This window comes from Astatotilapia calliptera, chromosome 17, assembly GCF_900246225.1.
Source record: "Astatotilapia calliptera chromosome 17, fAstCal1.2, whole genome shotgun sequence".
Taxonomy (NCBI): domain Eukaryota; kingdom Metazoa; phylum Chordata; class Actinopteri; order Cichliformes; family Cichlidae; genus Astatotilapia; species Astatotilapia calliptera.
Window position 1 is genome coordinate 2,868,928 of NC_039318.1, and position 20,611 is coordinate 2,889,538.

At 39.1% G+C, this 20,611-nt stretch overlaps 1 protein-coding gene across 5 annotated transcripts in view; it reads left to right on the forward strand.

Annotated features, from left to right (window-relative positions):
- The window catches only part of LOC113009462 (serine/threonine-protein kinase pim-2-like), a 512,014-nt gene extending 503,061 nt beyond the window's left edge, over positions 1-8,953 (forward strand). Inside the window, exons 1-10 of one of the 5 annotated variants that reach the window (XM_026147769.1) lie at positions 2,937-3,365; positions 5,514-5,622; positions 5,724-5,903; positions 6,148-6,336; positions 6,602-6,696; positions 6,782-6,829; positions 7,138-7,359; positions 7,441-7,621; positions 7,711-7,887; positions 7,977-8,939. In XM_026147769.1, coding sequence (XP_026003554.1) covers positions 5,550-5,622; positions 5,724-5,903; positions 6,148-6,336; positions 6,602-6,696; positions 6,782-6,829; positions 7,138-7,359; positions 7,441-7,621; positions 7,711-7,887; positions 7,977-8,068 — 1,257 coding nt within the window. In that variant the 5' untranslated portion in view covers positions 2,937-3,365; positions 5,514-5,549 and the 3' untranslated portion in view covers positions 8,069-8,939. Of the gene's footprint in view, positions 1-2,936; positions 3,366-3,394; positions 3,647-4,556; positions 5,623-5,723; positions 5,904-6,147; positions 6,337-6,601; positions 6,697-6,781; positions 6,830-7,137; positions 7,360-7,440; positions 7,622-7,710; positions 7,888-7,976 lie in introns of those variants that run through there. The other 4 variants (XM_026147770.1, XR_003270183.1, XM_026147768.1 and 1 more) reach the window with 4 other exon arrangements.
- The last annotated feature ends 11,658 nt before the right edge of the window (positions 8,954-20,611 follow it).

The window sequence follows — 20,611 nt, forward strand, 5'->3', positions numbered from 1 at the left end:
AGCGTTGCTGTGAGGACATATGCTTTACAGATGGGGAAACTGCTCATTTACCACAAACATGACTCTATTTCTTTAATATTTTAAATCTTTTAACAAGCCTCCTCTCAGCCTAATGCCAAGATTGTCTTTTGCCTGCTGCATTTATGCTGCAATTATAGACCAATGCTGCTGATTTTCAACAATTTACCATTTTATTATATATGAGTCAAGTGAGTCAAAATCAAACATAATTTTAGAGTTTTCTCATATATGATGGCATAATTTGCTTGATATAAATCATATCATTATATGTATTGAGATGCACATTGGAAAAAATATTCCAAAATGAGATCACGACCAAGCATCAGATGACTGTGTCTGTAAAAATAATGTGTTTTTCTGTAGAGCTGGTTGTAGAACAGAGACAAGCTGGTATCACATAGTCCCTGCAGATTTTTCAGCTGCACATCCAGGATAAAATCCTTTCAAAAACAATATAATTCAACATTGAGTATTCATTTCCAAGGGATCAGCTTATAGATATATTACACAGATTACGGTGAGTGTACATGTTTTCAATATACAAACATTAAAAATGTTTCAGTCCTTTACAAAAATGCAGACAAACTACTCACTCGTCAGAACTTCATCTTTTAGGTCATGCACTCAGCAGGTCATTGCCATCACTGCTCAAATCTAAAGCCCTGGTTGATCTCTCATCCTGCTCTCTTTCCCCCATTCTTTCTTTGACCACCACTTTTTACTTTGGCTTCCTAAACATAATTTATATTGCCACTCCATCACTGCACTAATTTACAAGACACTTGCCAACAAACAAATTGTTGCACAGCTGAGGCTCAGACACTTTTTCCACAAGACGTAAAGTAAAAGTAATCTACTTCCTAGCAATCATAACTTTTTTCCAAATGCCCTTATTTTTAATCGATTGAGTGTCAACTGATTGAATGAATATTTGCAACTTAAATTCACTTTATACGGAAAATGTGTACTGTATAAATAAAGTTAGGCTTTGGATCACAAGGTAGACCCAGTTAACCTGGAATCTGTCCAACTTTAACAACAGTAGTGTATGCATGCTTTATAACAGAGGGGCTAATTAAACTGTGATGTTAACTATTGTTATTCCTGCCCCAAGTGGAGGAGTTCAAGTATCTCGGGGTCTTGTTCGCGAGTGATGGGAGAAGGGAGCCGGAGATTGACAGACGGATTGGGGCTGCAGCTGCTGTAATGCGGACGCTGCACCGGTCCGTCGTGGTGAAGAGGGAGCTGAGTGTAAAAGCGAAGCTCTCAATTTACCGGTCGATCTACGTCCCTACCCTCACCTATGGCCACGAGCTGTGGGTAGTGACCGAAAGAACGAGATCGCGGATACAAGCGGCGGAAATGAGCTTCCTCCGAAGGGTGGCTGGCCTCTCCCTTAGAGATAGGGTGAGAAGTTCGGCCATCCGGGAGGGGCTCAGAGTAGAGCCGCTGCTGCTCCACATCGAAAGGAGTCAGCTGAGGTGGTTCGGGCATCTGACAAGGATGCCCCCTGGGCGCCTCCTGGGTGAGGTGTTCCAGGCATGTCCCACCGGGAGGAGGCCCCGGGGAAGACCCAGGACACGCTGGAGAGATTATATCTCTCGGCTGGCCTGGGAACGCCTTGGTATTCCCCCGGATAAGCTGGAGGAGGTGGCTGGGGAGAGGGAGGTCTGGGCCTCTTTGCTTAGGCTGCTGCCCCCGCGACCCGGCCTCGGATAAGCGGTTGAAGATGGATGGATGGATGGATGTTAACTATTGTTAGGAGATGGTTGATAAATGCATGAAGTTTAGTTTTCAGGTAGGCTGTTGCATTTAAATGATTCACAGCTCTTAGTAAGTGGCCCAACGTGTGCCAAGAAAATATTCCCTCCATCACTCTGCCACCAGCCTCAACTGTTGATACATGGCAGGATGGATGAGGAGGAACTCCTGAGGAGAATGTAAGCCACACCTCTACCCTCTTTTTCCCTCTAACCTTTTAGATGTGTTTTAATGTCAACTTCACAATGAACAGACTCCCACACACTGTGAACCTTAATTACATTTCATTACTAAACATCCTTTGTGCAAAATAGGTATTTAAGTGAATAATTGCCTCATAATTGTCTAGTATCAAAACATATACAAAAGAGATTTGCTAAACAGATGCTGTGCTGTGAGTCTGTTTCCATTGCTGGGCCTGTTTATTCCTCTGCTATGCATCTGTTTTCTGTAATAGATGTAAAAGGCATCTCCAGCACCACATTTTGTCGTTCAAACTGGGAAGACTGTACTTGTGAACTGGGGCTATATAAATTGAAATGAAATGAACTGAAAGCACACAATTTCGGCATGTTGGGTCTAAATTAATACATGGATTAATAACTTGATTTTATTGTCCAGCAGCTTACAATAAAATGGTAAAGGGCCTGTATTTGTATAGCGCTTTACTTAGTCCCTAAGGACCCCAAAGCGCTTTACACTACATTCAGTCATTCACACACTTCCCCAGGGCGGCTGTGGCTATAATAACGCACTGACAGAGGCAAGGCTGCCAGACACTGGCGCTACCAGGCCCTCTGACCACCACCAGTAGGCAACGGGTGAAGTGTGAAGTGGCTTGCCCAAGGACACAACGACTGAGACTGCCGGAGCCGGGGCTCAAACCGGCAACCTTCTGATTACAAGACGCCCCATCGCCCCAGTGGACTTATACTATACTAAAATGGAGTTATGGATTAAGCTGTTTCAATAGGAATAAAAAAGAGCTCAGATTTTAAGGGAATTCTTACTGATTCAGAGGTTTTTGTGTCAGTCTCACATTGTAATCAGCTGTAAATGACTGGTTGGTGACATTTTTATATTGACATAAACAATGATGTTGGTGTTTCAAACCTGTCAGTGTTAGCAGACATATTACAAGACTTCATAAAATATGATACAAAAGCATGATTACAAATACAATAAATGCTTCTGGATGGCAAATGCTCTGTTCAGTACACACGTTTTACTTTGAACACATAGGTATGCAGCATGCACACAACATGCATTCATCCTTTTTGGTTGAGTCCATGGTGATGGCCTGTGTCTTTCCGAGTTCTCCTCAAACACTTTGGCTTCCCTCTACAATGTTAGGCCTCTTATTAACCTTTGTCATGTCATGCACACATTGCTCAAGAGCTGTTGCCATATTGGATGTGATAACCTGTAGCGATCACATCCAATAACTCATGTGTTGTTTACATACAAATGATCACTGCTTTTTTTTCACTGCTGTGCTGCTGGTTGCAGCAATCACCAGGGATAGAGAATCTTTTTTGTTGCCTTTCAGGTGATTTGGATAGAAGAGGAGCATCACATAAAAGGTAGTATCAGTTCTAAATTATTTGAAATCCAAGTATCTGTTTCAAACAATATTTGACTGTGAGGCTTGGTTACCGGTTGTTGCTGGTTCTCACTGGTTGTCACTAGTTGTTACCGCTTGCTGCTGGTGCAGCAGCACTGACAGCTAACATGGCGGTTAAATCGACACATTTTGCTGCACCCATTTTTAGTTTTAATTGTTTTATGTCAGCTTTTCAGCTCCACCTTCTCCACTTCTTCCACACTAAACTTTTTCTACAAGCTGCGTGAGCGCACACCAAAGGTAGGGGAGGTGCTCAGGTTCACTGTCATTGATCATAATCGATCGATAGTGAAAAGTCCCCGCTCAATGCTCAGCTCAAATGCACAAATATATACAATTATGAGATATTCATGAAGTATTTTTATTTTATTTTGCCATTTATATATGTTGGCACTAACAGTGCTCAAGACAATACTTATATACTGTCAATATGTGACATATTGAAATCGCGTTTGAATTTGCGCTTGTTTTTTGCTTTCACTTTGCAATCGCACGAACTGTGTATAGAGAGCGACAGCACTGATTGGTGAGTGATGATAATTTGTGCACCAATTCCTCTGACATCGTCTTATCAATCGTTAGCTTACTATGCAAACATGACAAGTGAAATCTCCTGCAGCTTAAACATGTGAGAGGTTGATCGCGCAGAGAATCGCTGAGCGTTATGTGAGTGCGTGTGTAAAAGCAGCAGGATATATATTTTAGTTCTGCTGAGCCAAATAAGACAGGTCAGGGTGAAGAAGTGACAGCCAAAGAAAAGCTTACCACAAAACGGAGAAGTTATGACAAATCAGACTATAAGGCAAAAAGAAAGTGCAGCTTTATGGTTTCATGGACAAAAGAATTTCTGTGGCTGCGATATGATGAGCTAAATAACCAGGGCTGCACATAAGTGGTCCGCAGGTGTGCATTCGCTGTCAAAATAAAAAACACGCACAAGGGTTAGGGTTAAATTTAAAAACTGTACTTTTGAGTTAAAATATATATTTATAATTTTAATAAATGACAAATTAAAAAGGCATGAACATTTCTTTTGTATTGAAAAAATTTCGAACCGTGACACCAAAGTATCGAACCGAACCGTGAATTTTGTGTATCGTTGCACCCCTAATATATATATATATATGTGTGTATTTTTAACAAGAACTTTATTGAACAATCAGTGAGTATACAACATACAAACAGATGAGGTATACAAGTGGAACATAAATATGAACAACCAGCGGTTAAAGAAAAAAAGAAAAAAAAAACCCCACACCGATAGAGTTGGGAAGCAGGTACCATGCTTGTTACATCAGCTAACAATACTAACTTCCACAACACTCACCAAGACAGTCGGAGGTTAGGTAAAACAGAGCAAATAAATTATTGAGAAATTATAAGAAAATACATTAGGCAGGAAAGGAAAAAGAATAACTGTGGAAGTTCAAATTCACTGGGCTACACGTGCTTTCTTTCTATAGCCTTTGAACCTTGAAAAATATAACCTCATCACAGTAACGCATAATTTTATTATGCATTACATCCAATACTGCTCATACATTTAGTGAGTAACTAGTCATAATAATGCTCACAGATACGATTTATAGATCAGTCAACACATTCCAGCACCTTTAGGCAACTGTTTTTGTGATTTGGTGCTGTAAATAAAACTGAAATCAAGTGAATTTTGACTTAACCTGTGCTGCTAGCTTTTAGCCTGCAAAGCTATCCATTAGCCTTCACTACTGCCTTACAAGTAAATGCTGCCCAAAGAGAGTCCTTCTTGTTGGTATAATAGCTACAATATTATCTATAATATCCATTGCTTGTTCCTAACTAGTTTTATGGCCTTTGTTGTAGAAGCACAGTTCCCACCTTGAAGCAGCCCTCTATAAACATGCATTTATGCAGCTGCGCTACAGTTTTTGCAATATTGCACCCCTAAATAAATCTTTACAGAACTTTGCCTTCACCAGAAACTACTGCCTAGCCCAGGCTGATGTTCTGTAGCTATGGAAACCAAGAATTCCAAAATCTTGTGATGTCATCACCTCGTTGTTATAAGACATTGTTATAAGACACTAAAGATCATAGTTCTCACACACAGCTCATTGCATCTTTGCAGAGTGAAGAGTGAAATCCTGAAACTAAATTAACCTAAATGAATCACACAATGTCAAAGTCTTGGCCAACTTATACTGCACCACGTCCTGTGGATCTGAATAACCCTCTAGGTAAGTCAAATGGGATTCATATGGTAATTATGCATGCTTCTGGGTTTTTATTTGAGGCAACTGAATTTGATTTAAACAAAATCATCTTTTGTTGATTTCAGGACACCAAACAGAGCCTTGCATCTCCACACTGGTGAAGATGACTCCAGATGGAAGAATAGAGGGAAGAAAGAGAAGGGACTTACCTGAAAGACTGGACAAATCCCCCAAAAAAAGCAAAAGCAGTGGAGGTCCAAAACCGGGTCCCAGCCACTTTGTTTCTGGGGAATCCAGTTTGAAATGTAAGTGATAAGACCTGTTTTAGCTGTGACATTATCTTGGCTATGTAGTTTATTTTGTGACTTTAACTGTGTACTTAACGGTCTTTAACTTTGTAGTTGGTTCATTTAGCCTTCTTTGTGTTGATTTTCAGTGTGCAGTTATTGCTTTAATGCACGATTGCCAGACCTTAGAAAGTCAGTAGAAAGCAGTTGACACAGAGTTGGACTGAAAATGCTTAAAGTCAAACTACTTTTTCCATTTTAGTTGGCCTTCTCATAGTGCCTTCAAGCGACTCTAGTATAATTAAGAGGAGCAACAAACGGAAGAGCACTAGTGACGAATCTGAGGGACCATCCAGCAAAAAAAGCAGGACAACAAGCCCAGAGGAGAGTCCCACCCAGGAACCCTCTGAAACATGTGACTCACCGAGGATATCCGGCACTGACAGAAAAGGTAAGATAATGGCAATATTTCTGAGCTGGATCACAAGATCCTTTAGAATTTGTCCTGGGGTTTGAGATTGGGTTTGATTCCTGTGGGACCAATCGACAATAAGAGACACTCTGGGCAGTAGTGACGTTACCTACCTACTAATCTGCTAAAATGTAGCTGCTATTTACCAATTAATAGAAATGTTATAGCAAAGCTCTATAGGACTGTGCCAGCTGTTTTCTGTGTAACAAGTCATAACCTGTATGTTTTTCCTGTGTGTCTGCAGAAGACTTCCTGGAAAAATATCAAGAGCTGGAGGTGCTGGGTCATGGAGGCTTTGCCACCGTGTTTTCTGGAATACGCATAAAAGACAGTTTTCCAGTATGGCTTCTTACATTTGCATTTCACAGATCTTCAGTTTATTCCTGTTTGTACTTCTCTAAGCCAGAAAATGTCTTTAATGCAGGTGGCAATCAAACATGTTCAACAGCGCAGACTTGCGCGCACAACAATGGTAAGCGTCTTTTCTTATTCCAGCAGGTATTTATATTATTTCAGGCCTTCTCAGGCATCAAGCATAAGGCACGTATTTCCTCCGTGCATGAACCAGACTGGTCTCACAGTTGTGTGTGAAATCGTCAGGAAATATGGTCGAATTCTATGAACAGTGGGTCACCTTATTGTTTAAACTGACATGTTTCAGTGGAAAGAATGCTTTTTAAAGATCAGGTCATTTTGTGACTATTTCAAAACTGTCTGTACGCTGATAGCTACTTTTGTTGAAATTCTGAATACTGACCTGAAGTAACTTTCCTTCTGAAGGATTGGAATGGGAAAAGTACTGATGTTCCCCTGGAGGTGGCGCTACTGATACAAGTTGGGGCTGGACCACACGATACGGAAAGCAGTATAACCCCACTTCTACTTGACTGGTTTGATCTGGAAGATGAACTTATTATGGTTTTTGAGAAACCAGAAAATTGCATGGACTTAGACAATTACCTCAAAACTACAGATAAACCTCTGTCAGAGACACATGTTAAGGTAAGTGACGAGCATTTGGAGCTTACAGCAGTTTTTCATAGAGAATGTCCTGTGCTCCAAATATGGCTTCCTTTCTTTTAGGTCATAATGAAACAACTAGTTGACGCAGCCATTACGATGGATAACAAGGGGGTTTTCCACCGAGATATTAAACCACACAACATTCTAATTGAAACATCTTCGGAGGAACCCCGAGTGCGATACATCGATTTTGGCTGTGGAGTCACGTTTACTCCGGGACAAAGGTTCAGGAGGAACGCAGGTATGTTTTCAGCCACAGCGTTGTGCTGTCATGAACTGTCTCCACATCATGTTCCCTCCCCATTAATTCTTCTTATCTTTGTGTTTTAGGAACCAGGATCTACAATAGTCCAGAGTGGTTCATGTACGGCTTCTGCTCTGCAGAATATACTACAGCCTGGCAGCTGGGTGTTGTGATGTACCAGCTGTTACACAACAAGTTACCATTTGACTGCGACTACAAGATCATCAACCAAAACCCACCGATTTTAGCTGACATTTCAAACAGTAAGATTTCTGCCAAAAGGGCTGTTGATATAAGAAAGGTGAAATAACTTTGTGGATAACTTTAACAAGAGTATTTCATTTCTGTAAAGAATGCAGGGATTTTTTGACGGGGTGTCTGAGGAAGCACTACAAGGACCGCTTCACCCTGGAGGATCTTCGGAATCACATGTGGCTCAAATGATTTCTGCGCACCATGAACTAAAAGGTTATGGAGCAAAAGCTCCAACACATCACAAGTCATCAACAAGTCACTTTTCAAATTTAGTAGCAATGTTGCAGTTGCTGTCACGTGGCTCTTTTTTGGTGTTTTCTTTTCCAATCCAGCAGCAAGCAGTCTGAGACCTCCATCTGACCTTCATCTAAATATAGTGTCAAGCGGCAGCTGTGTAAAGGCAAGAGAGGACCCAAATGCACAGCTCTAGACACACGGTGATGACCTCAAAGGCAGGTCTTTATTAACAGGAACGTAAGAAGCCATACAATAACTAACCTGGGAGCAACTAAAGCTGAGGCGCTGGGAAGACACGGTAAATGCACACAACCTAGAGGGACGACGCAACACAGAACAAAGGGACACTCTGACATAAATACACAGAAGGTAATGAGGGAAGTGGGAACACACGGGGAACACAGCTGAAGACAATTAGCGAGCAGGGAGGACACGAAACTGAAAATACTGACACCAAGATGTGGACCTTAAACACAACACAGTACACAGAGATGAGCACAGAGAGAGAGAGGCAGAGAAGAAGGATGAATATGGGGGGATGAGGAGAACACAGAACACAAAGGATGGGAACACGGTACCAGAACAAACACCACAATAAAAACATGGACACAGGGGGAATCCAAATACCAAACCAACCAATCCAATGGACATAAGGAACAAAATACAAAACTACAGGAAAACTAAGAACACTGGGTCAAAATGACCCAGGACCATGACATATAGGCTTTTGTAGGCTTGCTTTATGAAAAATGTCATTGATGAAAATGTAGTGTATATCTGTTATTAACCTCTGTCTCTCTTCCACAGCATGTCTTTATCCTGTCTTCCTTCTCTCACCCCAACCGGTCGCAGCAGATGGCCGCCCCTCCCTGAGCCTGGTTCTGCCGGAGGTTTCTTCCTGTTAAAAAGGGAGTTTTTCCTTCCCACTGTCGCCAAAGTGCTTGCTCAAAGGGGGTCATATGATTGTTGGGTTTTTCTCTGTATCTATGAAGTGCCTTGAGGCGACTTTTGTTTTGATTTAGATTAGATTAGATTAGATAGAACTTTATTAATCCCTCGGGTGGGTTCCTCTGGGAAATTCGATTTCCAAAAAAGCACAGCACCGACAGAAGTTACAGAGTTACAGAATATTATATATATATATATATATATATATATATATATATATACACACACACACACACACATATATATAAATACAGAGACAATATAAATAAAATATACGAAGGGGATAAATAGAATAAATAGGAATAAAAATTAAAAATACAAGTGAATTGCACATTTCAAGTATTGAGGTCTGATTTGGCGCTATATAAATAAAATTGAATTGAATTGAATTGAATTGAATTGAATTGAGGCCATGATGCATTTTATTGTAGCTCATCATCATCCGACCCTGCCCTGAAAATAGCTGAAGAAATGTTGGCATACCGAAAGGTTTGCTTTGGGGGTACTATTTGGTGCCATTTTAAGTTAACAACTATTAAAAAAAAAAAAGAGTCATATTTTGTGTGATTTTTTTATTACTGTTGTTGTCCCAAGAAGCAAGATGGCGCCTGTGTTTGGCTGTGCCGCTGCCTCCGTCCGTGTGTTTGTTTACTTTATATGTTATGCAAGTGTTCTTGCTACAGTTTTGTCCGATGTCATCTCCCTTCGGATTTATGATCGCCATGCGTTACTGGCGATCAAATCTGCTATGGATAACTTTCAGAGTCAACGATACAACGTTGTTTTCCCACCACCGCTTGAGCGCGACGCAGCACCCGGTTCACCTCCACTCTTGCCGGTTAGCTCAATTTTGCTTCAGAGGCCTCGTCGGAGGAAGCGGGGGAAGAGAGCCGGCTTTGTTGTCCTGCTCCGTCGTCTTCGGAAAGAGGCAGATCTTCGGGGGGCTTTATTCCTGGGCTGCTAGTGGTAAGATCCGCCTGAGACTTGTCAGAGCTGGATTAATCCCCACAACCCACTGTGTTTACCACCCAAGTTTCCACCTAAAAGTATGGAAAGCAATGCCTCATCGCGGCAGGAACCCTGTTTTGCTGCACAGCTTACCGCATAGTACGAACTCTGTTCCTGGAAACTCTACCCCTGTCCCGGTGGGTCGCAGCGTTAAATGGATGTTAATTAATGCGCGCTCAATTGCCAACAAGTCTTATATCTTAAATGACTTGCTCTGTGCGGAGAAGCTTGATTTTATGTTTATCTCTGAGACGTGGCAGCGTGAGAATGAAGTTTCACATCTTTTAGAGCTGTGTCCCACTGACTGTTCATTTCTCTGTGTGCCTTGGATATCTGGACGAGGGGGTGGAACAGCGGTAATTTTCAAAAAGACATTCTTATGCCAGATGATCTCCTCAAGCTGTTACAACTCTTTTGAGATGATTATGATAAAAATTGGACGAGAACAGCCCATATATGGCATTTTAATTTATCGTTCACCTGGGTCTGCTGCAGCTTTTCTGTCAGACCTACAAGAATTTTTCATGTCTGTCCCGTCTGTAACATCTGAAAATAAAATATAATAAATAATAAAAACAAAGATCGACCAAATGGACCAATACGGCAATGCCACGATGATCCATTTGGCAAAGTAAATCCATTGGGTATCCTTGTTGGTCTTCAGACAACAAATCTGATGGCTAAAGAACCAAATGGGACAGGCAGAAAAAAGAAAAAAAAAAGACCTACAAGAATTTTTAACTTCCACGATTAAACTGGGCGAGGTCATCATTGTTGGTGACTTCAACATTCATGCAGAGGACTCATCAAATAGTACCACTAAGGAGTTCCTGAGCATTATGGACTCTTTTAATTTTGTTCAACATGTATCAGGTCCTACTCACACAGCTGGGCATACTCTGGACTTTGTCTACACCTGTGGTGTTTCCCTTGACCACATGAACTTAAATGATGTTTCTTTTAGCGATCATAAGTCAGTCTTTTTTAATGTATTGTTCAATTCAGAGTCTCTTCCCCAAAGTTTTATTAGGCGCAGGCGCTTTATTGATGACTCTGTCATTTTAAAGTTTTCTTCTCTTTTTAATTTTAAACCTTCTTCTGACGAGGTTGACATCCTTATTAATTCTTTTAATGAACACTGTCTTGCCCTTCTTAATCAGGTTGCTCCTTTCAAAACTAGTCATTGCACTGTTAGTTCCTGCACACCATGGTTAAATAATCAAACAGGGTTCAGTTTTGGGTCCATTATTATTTTCTTTTTATATGCTTCCTTTAGCTGGCATTATTCAGTCTTTTAGTGACCTGTCTTATCATTTCTATGCCGATGACATTCAGCTGTATATGTCCTTTAAGCCTCATCAGCTGGATAGGCTGTCCACCCTAGTCCAGTGCTTAACTCAGGTTTCTGACTGGCTTTCTAAAATTACCTTGTTTTAAACATGAACAAGACAGAGACCATGATCATCGCTCCTCCTGATCTATATTCTAAAATCAGTCCGGTTCTTGCCCCTTTCTGTTCTTCTGCTAAGCCAAATATTTGAAATCTTGGAGTAATATTTGACTCTTCTCTGGGCCTTGACTCACACGTAAAATCTCTGTCTCGTTCCTGTTTCTTTCATTTAAGGAACATTTCTAAACTGGGACATATGGTTTCCTTAGCTGAAGTGGAAAAAATTGTTCATGCACTTGTGTCATCGCATTAAGATTATTGTAATTCCCTGTTTACCAGCTTGGATAAATCATCTCTTTCTCGACTCCAAGCTATACAAAACGCAGCAGCCAGACTACTAACTCGCTCTAGCAAGCGAGCTCACATCACTCCCATTTTATATTCTTTACATTGGCTCCCAATAGATTTTAGAATTTGTTTTAAAACTCTTGTTTTAACGTACAGAGCACTAAATGGCCAAGCCCCAGATTATTTATCCAAGCTTCTCACAAAATACACTACTGTTCGCCGTCTCCGCTCACAGACTCAGAGTTTGTTGGTTGCTCCCAGAACACGTCTGAAGACGAAAGGGGACAGAGCCTTTCAGTCTGTGGCACCAAGGCTGTGGAACAGTCTACCTCTACAACTACGTTTGGTTTGGCTTTTTACATTTTTATATTTTTAATCTACATTTAAACTCTTGTTAGATTATAATATTATTTTATGACATGTTATACCCCTAACTAAAGATTGTGAATTATTATGTAGTTTTAGTTTGCATTATTTTCCTGAATTAGAAGAAGCTGATAACTATTGCATTCGTTAAACTGATTTGCATTACATTAGACTGCTGATTTATTGTGGATGAATGATATTGTTTTATGATGTTATAAGAAATATTGTTTGCAGAAAGTCATCGCCTTATTTGTCTGATTAGAAGAGAACGGAACATGCTGGAGTTTTCTGCCCCAACTCAGCAGGAGCAGATAAACGGGGAGCCAAGGTCGTAGCTTAGGCGCCGTGTGAGAGAAAAGCATGTGAATGTTTAGGCTTTTATGATAAGGTGGGGGCACCAGAGGCTATAAGAGTTTGAGTAATCCTCCACCATTTTGAGATCTGAGGCTGTCTGCATACAGTGTCCATCTCCCACGTGTGTGATCATTAAAATCATCGTTTGACTCGACCCGACCGGACCAGTGTTGTTATTGTGGTTTTTCTCTTGTCTCCATCCCCAATATTTTGAACCATAACACTCTATGTTGTGTATATTGTGCATTTTGCTATTTATCGTACTGTTTATTTTAATCTGTATGCAGCGCTTTGTGACTACCTGTCTATCAAAAGCGCTTAATAAATAAACTTTACTTACTTACTTTACTTCATCTGAAAAAGGGTTGTTCAACTGAAATCCCCCTCAAACTGAATACTAAACACAAAACATGAGTCTTAAGTTCTCAAGTGTTCAATCAAACTGTCAGTTGCACAAATATATACCACTGTGGAATTTTATAGATGTCGGCACCCAGGCAATATTTATACGTTTTATCAAGATTTGTTTGACCGTCTTGAGGAATATATGGAACATTTAAACATATGCTACAGTCATTGTACGGTCATAGCTAGAGGTCACTTAAAATCCATCACTAAGATCCATTCATCCTTTATCACTTTCACACTTGTGAGTTTTGTGCTTCTCCCATTATTATTAACATTGTGATTCTTTTTACGTGGATATTCACTGCTCGTCCAAAGCACACAGCATGCAAGTGAGCTGTCTGAGCTATGACCCTCAGACTGATGTCTCAAATCCAATGAGTCATCGAAGACTTAATATTTGTGAAAGTAGCCTAATGAAGTGGTGTCTTCATTTGTATATAGATTTACATTTACAGATCACCCCGTCCTTTGATTTTTCAGTGCTCAAAATCAGACATGTTTTATGTGGGTTTAACACTGGGGCAACCATTTATTTCCCATAATGTTTTTTTTTCTGCTACGTATTTTGCCAGCAGAGAAAATTAAGTCTTCAACACATCACTGACTTTTACAGTAGATTAATTGCGACATTCTTGTAAATGATTCAGGAATGATTAAGACACTCATTCATCAGAAACACAGCAAGCAGTTACGTTGGTAAGAGAACGTGTAAATAAAAAATGTTAAAGGAGTAGTGAGAAATGGGTAAGCTTTTGGAGATTTCTCCACATACAGTAGTGAATAGATGTGTGGCATGCTGTAGCAAGAGCGATACATGGAAGATGGTCTTGCTCAGTTCAAACAAACAGTTCTTGTCAGTTTGCAGATTTTACAAAACACCTTTTAACAGAGGGTAAAACTGAAAGTTAAAAAAACGCAGCAGTCTCTCTAAAAATGTATGAAGTTCTCTAATACTTCTGGTAAATGGACTGGTTCTTATATAGCGCTTTTCTACTCTGTCTGAGCACTCAAAGTGCTTTATACATCTAATTCATTCACCCAAGCTTAAGTGCTCTTTCTAACATTCATACTCCGATGGATGCATCGGAGAGCAACATGGGGTTAGTATCTTGCCCAAGGATATTTGGCCTGGGATCGAACCACCAACCTTCTGGTTCGTGGCTGCCCTGCTCTGCCACCCCCTTCTGCTCTCGCCTCCTAAAATGTGGACTTTGTTGCTCTATAAACGAGGATTCTTAACGGCCGGTGTCCAGTATTGCCGCAGCAAGGCTCCACCACCGGTGCATGGATGACTTGGCAAGAAGACAGCATCTTCCATGGAAACAATGGGTTGCCAGGCCAACTGGTCTCTAGGTCTGTGCAACTGAGGCCTTAACTGGGAAGCATTTTTTGTGTGAGCCTTCAACAGACCAATATCATTAGACAAAAGCTTTGGTTTTGAATCAAAGTTGTTGTTTTTTTTTACCAGAATGAACTGAGCCCTTAGCCCTGTGTGCCTTTAAATGAGCACATTGCCCCAGAAACCTTTGTTTCTCCAAGTACTTGTGTATAAAAAAACTATATATTAATGTTTGACCACATTTGGGAATCAGAGCAGAGAGAAGATGACAACAGGTGGCGCCATAGAGCCAACTGACTAGTCTTCTTTTTCTGCTGATGTCGCCCAGCTTCTGTAGGCTGCCACTGCCACTGGAGTGGAAAACTGCTGCCTACCTCCACTGTCTGTGCCACTATCAAAGCCCTACCCACCATGGCCACCTACTTTTGACTTCCATTGTTATATAAATTTAGCTGTTTGCTTCTTTGCTCCTTTGTTCATTCGCTTCTCTGGGATATTTCCCCTCTTTTGAAGGAAACAGATCAAGCAGGCATAACTGATTGTGTTAGTGACAGGAAGTAAAGCTAAACTAAAGACATATAAGACAAAAGACAAACAAAGCCAACTATTGACACTATCAACAGACGAACGTCTTATCAAACTGGGATTCTGGATGGTAAATTGAAATCACAAACAAAGCTGTTCTGTGAGTCTACATGGGTCTCTCTCTGTTTCTTTGGGGAAAACCAGAAATCACTGGTAAAATATTTATTCAATAATAGCAATTGCATAATTGTTTCAAATATGGAATTGGAGATAGTAATTCACAGGGTTGGATAGTAGATTACATAAAAATCAGAAATTCAAATGATAGAAAATATCTTACTTTAGTAATGTATTTTGTATTTGTGTAAGCACATGTGCACCTTAATCCAGCTCAAAAAATATTTCAATTGATCATATTTTAGCTAGAAGCCAGGTCAGGTTTGCTCTCATCAAAACTTAAATGCAAGTGTTTTCTCTCCAGAAGAAATGCCGAGATTTTTTGGAAAGTTTCTGCCCAAAAATAAAAAGCAGTTCTGCCAAAATGTTCATACTAAATTTACTAAATAAGATATTACTTTATATTCTGACAGTCCTTTCTCTCTTTACTTTCCCTTAACTAGTCACAGCAGATGCCTGCCCTCGCTGAGCCTGGTGCTGCTGGAGGTTTCTTTCTGTTAAAAGGGAACTTGTTTTTTCGCCTCTGTCACCAAGGACGTATAAGAATGATTTTGTTTTTCTCTCTGTAATAATGAATGTGGAATCCCTTGTTAATACAGTTTGCTAAGCCTCTGAAACTGAAAAGACTTATTCACTAAATCCATTACTAAGTGACTCAAAATTTGGCAGTTAATTATCCCAATATTGTTCTTAGCAATAAACCTACCCTTCCTCTAAACTGAAAACAAGGCATTTGGAATTTTCTTTAACATATCCACTCTTTTTAAAATCTTTGAATGTAAAAAAGTCACTGTATGCTGCTCATAAGCAGTATGTCATTATCAATTTACCATAATATCAGAAACTTGGATCAATATGGAAAAAGGAACAGACTTTGAACTGGAGGATTATGAATTCACATTTATAACTAGGCGAAACAAAGGAGGAGGAGGAGTGGCCTTGTATGTGGACAAATCCTTGAAATTTAATGTGGTGGAAAAGATGACGATGGTGATTGATAATGTACTAGAATGTATTACAGTTGAAATTTGTAAAGAAAAAAGTAAAAATGTAATCATTAGCTGTATATACAGAGCTCCAGGTAGTAGTATTGAGACATTTAAAGACTGGATAGAAGAAACATTTATTGAAATAGCTCGCAAAAAAGTTTTCATTTGTGGAGACTTCAATATTGATTTGCTAAACCCAAATAAACATAAAACCACTGAGGAATTTATAAACACAATGCACTGTATGAATCTATTCCCTAAAATTACTAGACCTACCAGGATTACATCACATTGTGCAACTCTCATAGACAACATTTTTGCAAATGACATTGAAAATAAGACTGTAAGTGGACTCCTGATTAACGACATAAGTGACCATCTTCCAATTTTTACAATCTATGATAGGAATTACAAGATCAATAAAATGGACAGTATAAAAGAGTACAGACGAGTAAGAACAGAAGAAAGAATGAATGCATTTAAAAAAGATTTATTGAAGGAAAACTGGGGTGAAGTATATCAGGAACAGGACGTTAATAGTGCTTATAATAAATTCCTTAGAATATTTACATTACTGTACAATACCAACTGTCCAATAAAGCAATATAGTAGGAAACAGAAATATATGGACTGTCCATGGATAACAAAAGGTCTGCAAAATGCATGTATAAAGAAAAATGCTCTATACAGAGAGTTCTTAAGAACGAGAACTAAAGATGCTGAAATCAGATACAAAAGATATAAAAATAGGTTAACTAATATACTTAGATTTAGTAAAAAGGAATACTATAAGAAGCAATTAGATATAAATAGAAATAATAATAAAAGATTATGGGAAATCCTGAACAGTGTTATAAAATGTGGGACTGGACAAAAGAACTATCCCAAGTATTTCATTTGTAATGACCATGAAGAATACAATATGGATGTTGTGGCAAATAGTCTCAATGAATTCTTTGTAACTGCTGGACCAAATTTAGCAAGAACAATCACTCATCCTGGGAAAGCACAGGAAAAACCCGATACACTGATTGACAGAAATCCATATTCTATGTTTCTCACAGCCGTTGATGAAAATGAAGTTCTTGAAATTGTCAAAAAATGTAAAAATCACAAATCTTTGGATTGTAATGATATTGATATGATAGTGGTTAAAAGAGTCATTGAGGCTATTATAAAACCATTTACATACATCTGTAATTTATCATTTCAAACTGGTCGATTTCCAGACAGAATGAAAATAGCAAAAGTTATACCTCTATACAAATCTGGAAACAAACACCATTTCACAAACTACAGGCCTGTCTCTTTACTACCTCAATTCTCAAAAGTTCTTGAAAAACTGTTTAAAAACAGACTGGAAAAATTTATAGATAAACATAAACTACTCACTGAGAGTCAGTACGGATTCAGATCAAGCAGATCAACATCATCGGCACTATTAGATTCAATAGAATACATCACAAATTCCATAGACAAAAAGCAATATGTGGCTGGGTTATTCATAGACTTGACAAAGGCATTTGACACTATAGATCATGATATATTAATAAGAAAACTGGAACGTTATGGTGTCAGAGGGGTAGTTTTAGATTGGGTCCGGAGTTATTTAAGTGACAGAAAGCAGTTTGTGAAAATAAATGGTGGTTGCTCCTTATGTATGGACATTGCTTGTGGTGTACCCCAAGGGTCAGTTTTGGGTCCAAAATTCTTCAACTTGTACATTAACGACATCTGTAAAGTGTCCAAAGTATTAAAAATGGTTCTCTTTGCTGACGATACAAACATTTTTTGCTCTGGTGATGATCTGCAGAATTTATTGGAGGATATGACTAATGAAATAAGTAAAGTGAAGTTCTGGCTTGATAAAAACAAATTATCATTAAATTTGAATAAATCTAAACTTATGTTATTTGGAAATAGTAGTTTAAATACAAATGCAAAGATTCAAATAAATGGTGTTGATATTGAAAGAGTCAGTGAAAATAAATTTCTGGGGGTAATAATAGATGAAAAACTTAACTGGAGAGCTCACGTAAGATATATTCATTCCAAAGTATCACGAAGCATTGCAGTACTAAACAAGGCAAAACAGGTATTCGACAGAACATCACTTCATATTCTCTACTGTTCACTGGTTTCACCATACTTAAGCTATTGTGCAGAGGTCTGGGGCAATAACTATAAAACCACATTACATTCACTTTTTACTCTTCAAAAGAAAGCAATTCGAATCATCCACAATGCAGGTTATAGGGAACATACAAACTCACTATTTTTGCAGTCTGAAATATTGAAAATTGACGATATAGTGAAATTCCAAACAGCACAAATTCTATTCAAAGCAAAAAATAAAGAACTGCCAGGTAATATTCAGAGTATGTTTTTTTTGAAAGAAGGAAGTTATAATTTAAGGGGTTTTTGTAACTTCAAAACAATGAAGGTACGTACTACAAGAAAAGGCTTTTGTGTTTCTGTTCAAGGAGTGAAACTATGGAACAAACTGAATATGGAATTAAAGCAATGTCCAAACATAAAACTGTTCAAAAAGAGTTATAAAAATATGATCTTCTCGAACTATACAGGAAAGGAAAATATTTAAATTAAGTGAATGTCTCTATTTAAAAAACAAATAAACAAAAAACTCATGATGTGATATTATAGTATATAGTATATCAGAAATCTGTTCACTATTTTTATTACAAATTATATCAGTAAGGAAGCTGACTAAATATTCACTGATAATTTATGGGACAGGGGTGGGATTAAATAAGTGTATACTTCTTCCCACTCCCTTTCAACATGTAAATTAATCAGAATGTTTTTTGTATGTAATTTGTATAGTATATTTTTTTTCTCTCATTTCTTTTCTAAATATACTTGTATATTGTTCACATGTTGAAATAAATTACCAATCAATCAATCAATCAGGTCAGTCTTTTTTGGTGGACTCTAAAGGAGGGTCCAGAACACAGCCTGCACTGCCTTAAAGGTTTATTGTGTAGAAAAACTGGTTAATGAAGAGGTATCTGCAGTGGGAAGAATCAGCTCACTGAGCAGGAATCTTCTTCTGCCAAAGAGGAGAAGCACATTTTGGTGGATGTCATTGTTGCAGTGAAGAAATGTGTGTTATGATCTTAACTCTGATTGAGTTTCTTTCTGTACCAGATTTCATGGGGCAGTGGGTGACAGGCGAGAGTTTTCCCAAGATGTATGAAAGGCAGGTGAATTTTCGATAAGTGAAAACACAATTCTGCTTTCCATGGGAACAGATCAGCTGGGGTTTGGTTGTGAGCTCAGTTGGAGAGTTGCTGAGAAGCTGAGAGAGATTGACTGGGGTTATCAATAAGCATCAGAGAACCTCAATAACACATGCATTACAAAAACGATCTGACAATGAGTGAGAGCTCGAGCTGGTGCTTGCATACAGGAGGGCAATAAACTGGTGATGAAGAGGCATGTTGTAGAGCGGGAACCTGTCAGTGGACGGAGTCAAAGGTATGAACTGCCCAACTCCACTTGAGAGCAGAAGAGATAGGAGAGAAAAAGCCTGACCAGTCCTGGACCGTGACACCAACATTATTACAGAAATCATAAATGTTTAAAAATGAAGAACTTCTTAAATAGTCTTTCAAACCACGGTTTGCTTATTTTTAGCTTCTATGGGAGACTATAAATTATAAGTTAATAATTCCTTAAAAGCCTTACGTTCCACTCTGCTTCTACTGCTGTAACTTTAATCATTGCATAATTCACAACCTCCTGTAAACATATACCTGCAAATATTACTCGCCCAAGTCTTTCTGCTTCCCTCCCTCCATGCACTTTAATCTACAAATCCGCCACTGTTCAGCAGTTCCCTCCTCTAAGACTAATCTGGGAATTCAAGTCACCACACACAATAACATTTTGTGTTGCAGTATGCGTTCTGCTGCTATGTTTTAGTATCTCTCCCCCTGGGGTGTGTAATGTGTCTTTTTCCCTCAGTGTTTTTCAGTTGTCTCATCACCCTCCTGTTCCTGAGGAACACCTGGGACACTTGTACAATGAACCAAGTTCAGCAAATCCAGGTTATCTTTACAATACCTGGATTCATTCATCTTATCTCCCGCCTAATCCTAACCACATGAAGCTGGTTATCGGCTCCATTAGCCAACCCAGTGTTTCCCAGTCAAACCATGACCAAGTTCACGTACAAGGGAGAGCTAATTAGCACCAAGAGCAATCATAGACACAGAAAGGTCTGCAGCAGCAAAGCAGTGTTTTGAGTGTGTATTACAAGATAGAAACAAATATTTATTTATTTATTTATTTAAATATTTGTCTGTGGCTTACAATGTAAACAGCCAATGCCACTGTATGAAATCTTTCACAATGTGAATGTGTGACGAGTGGCGATCAAGAATTAGAGGGTATGAATGAAGGAGGCTCTGTGTGCTGTGGACACATCAGAAAGGAAGTGACCATTATCCAGTTCTGAGTAATGAAAGCTGCAAACAAGCAGTAAACAAAGTAGAGATAAATGTTTTAAATGAGTTGAAGGAACCCTTCATTTACAGCAGGTACAGCAGTACAAGAAATCCTAAACAGTGGTTAGGAAAACTATGCAGCACGTAAAAGGTCATACTGGAGAGAGTTCTGTG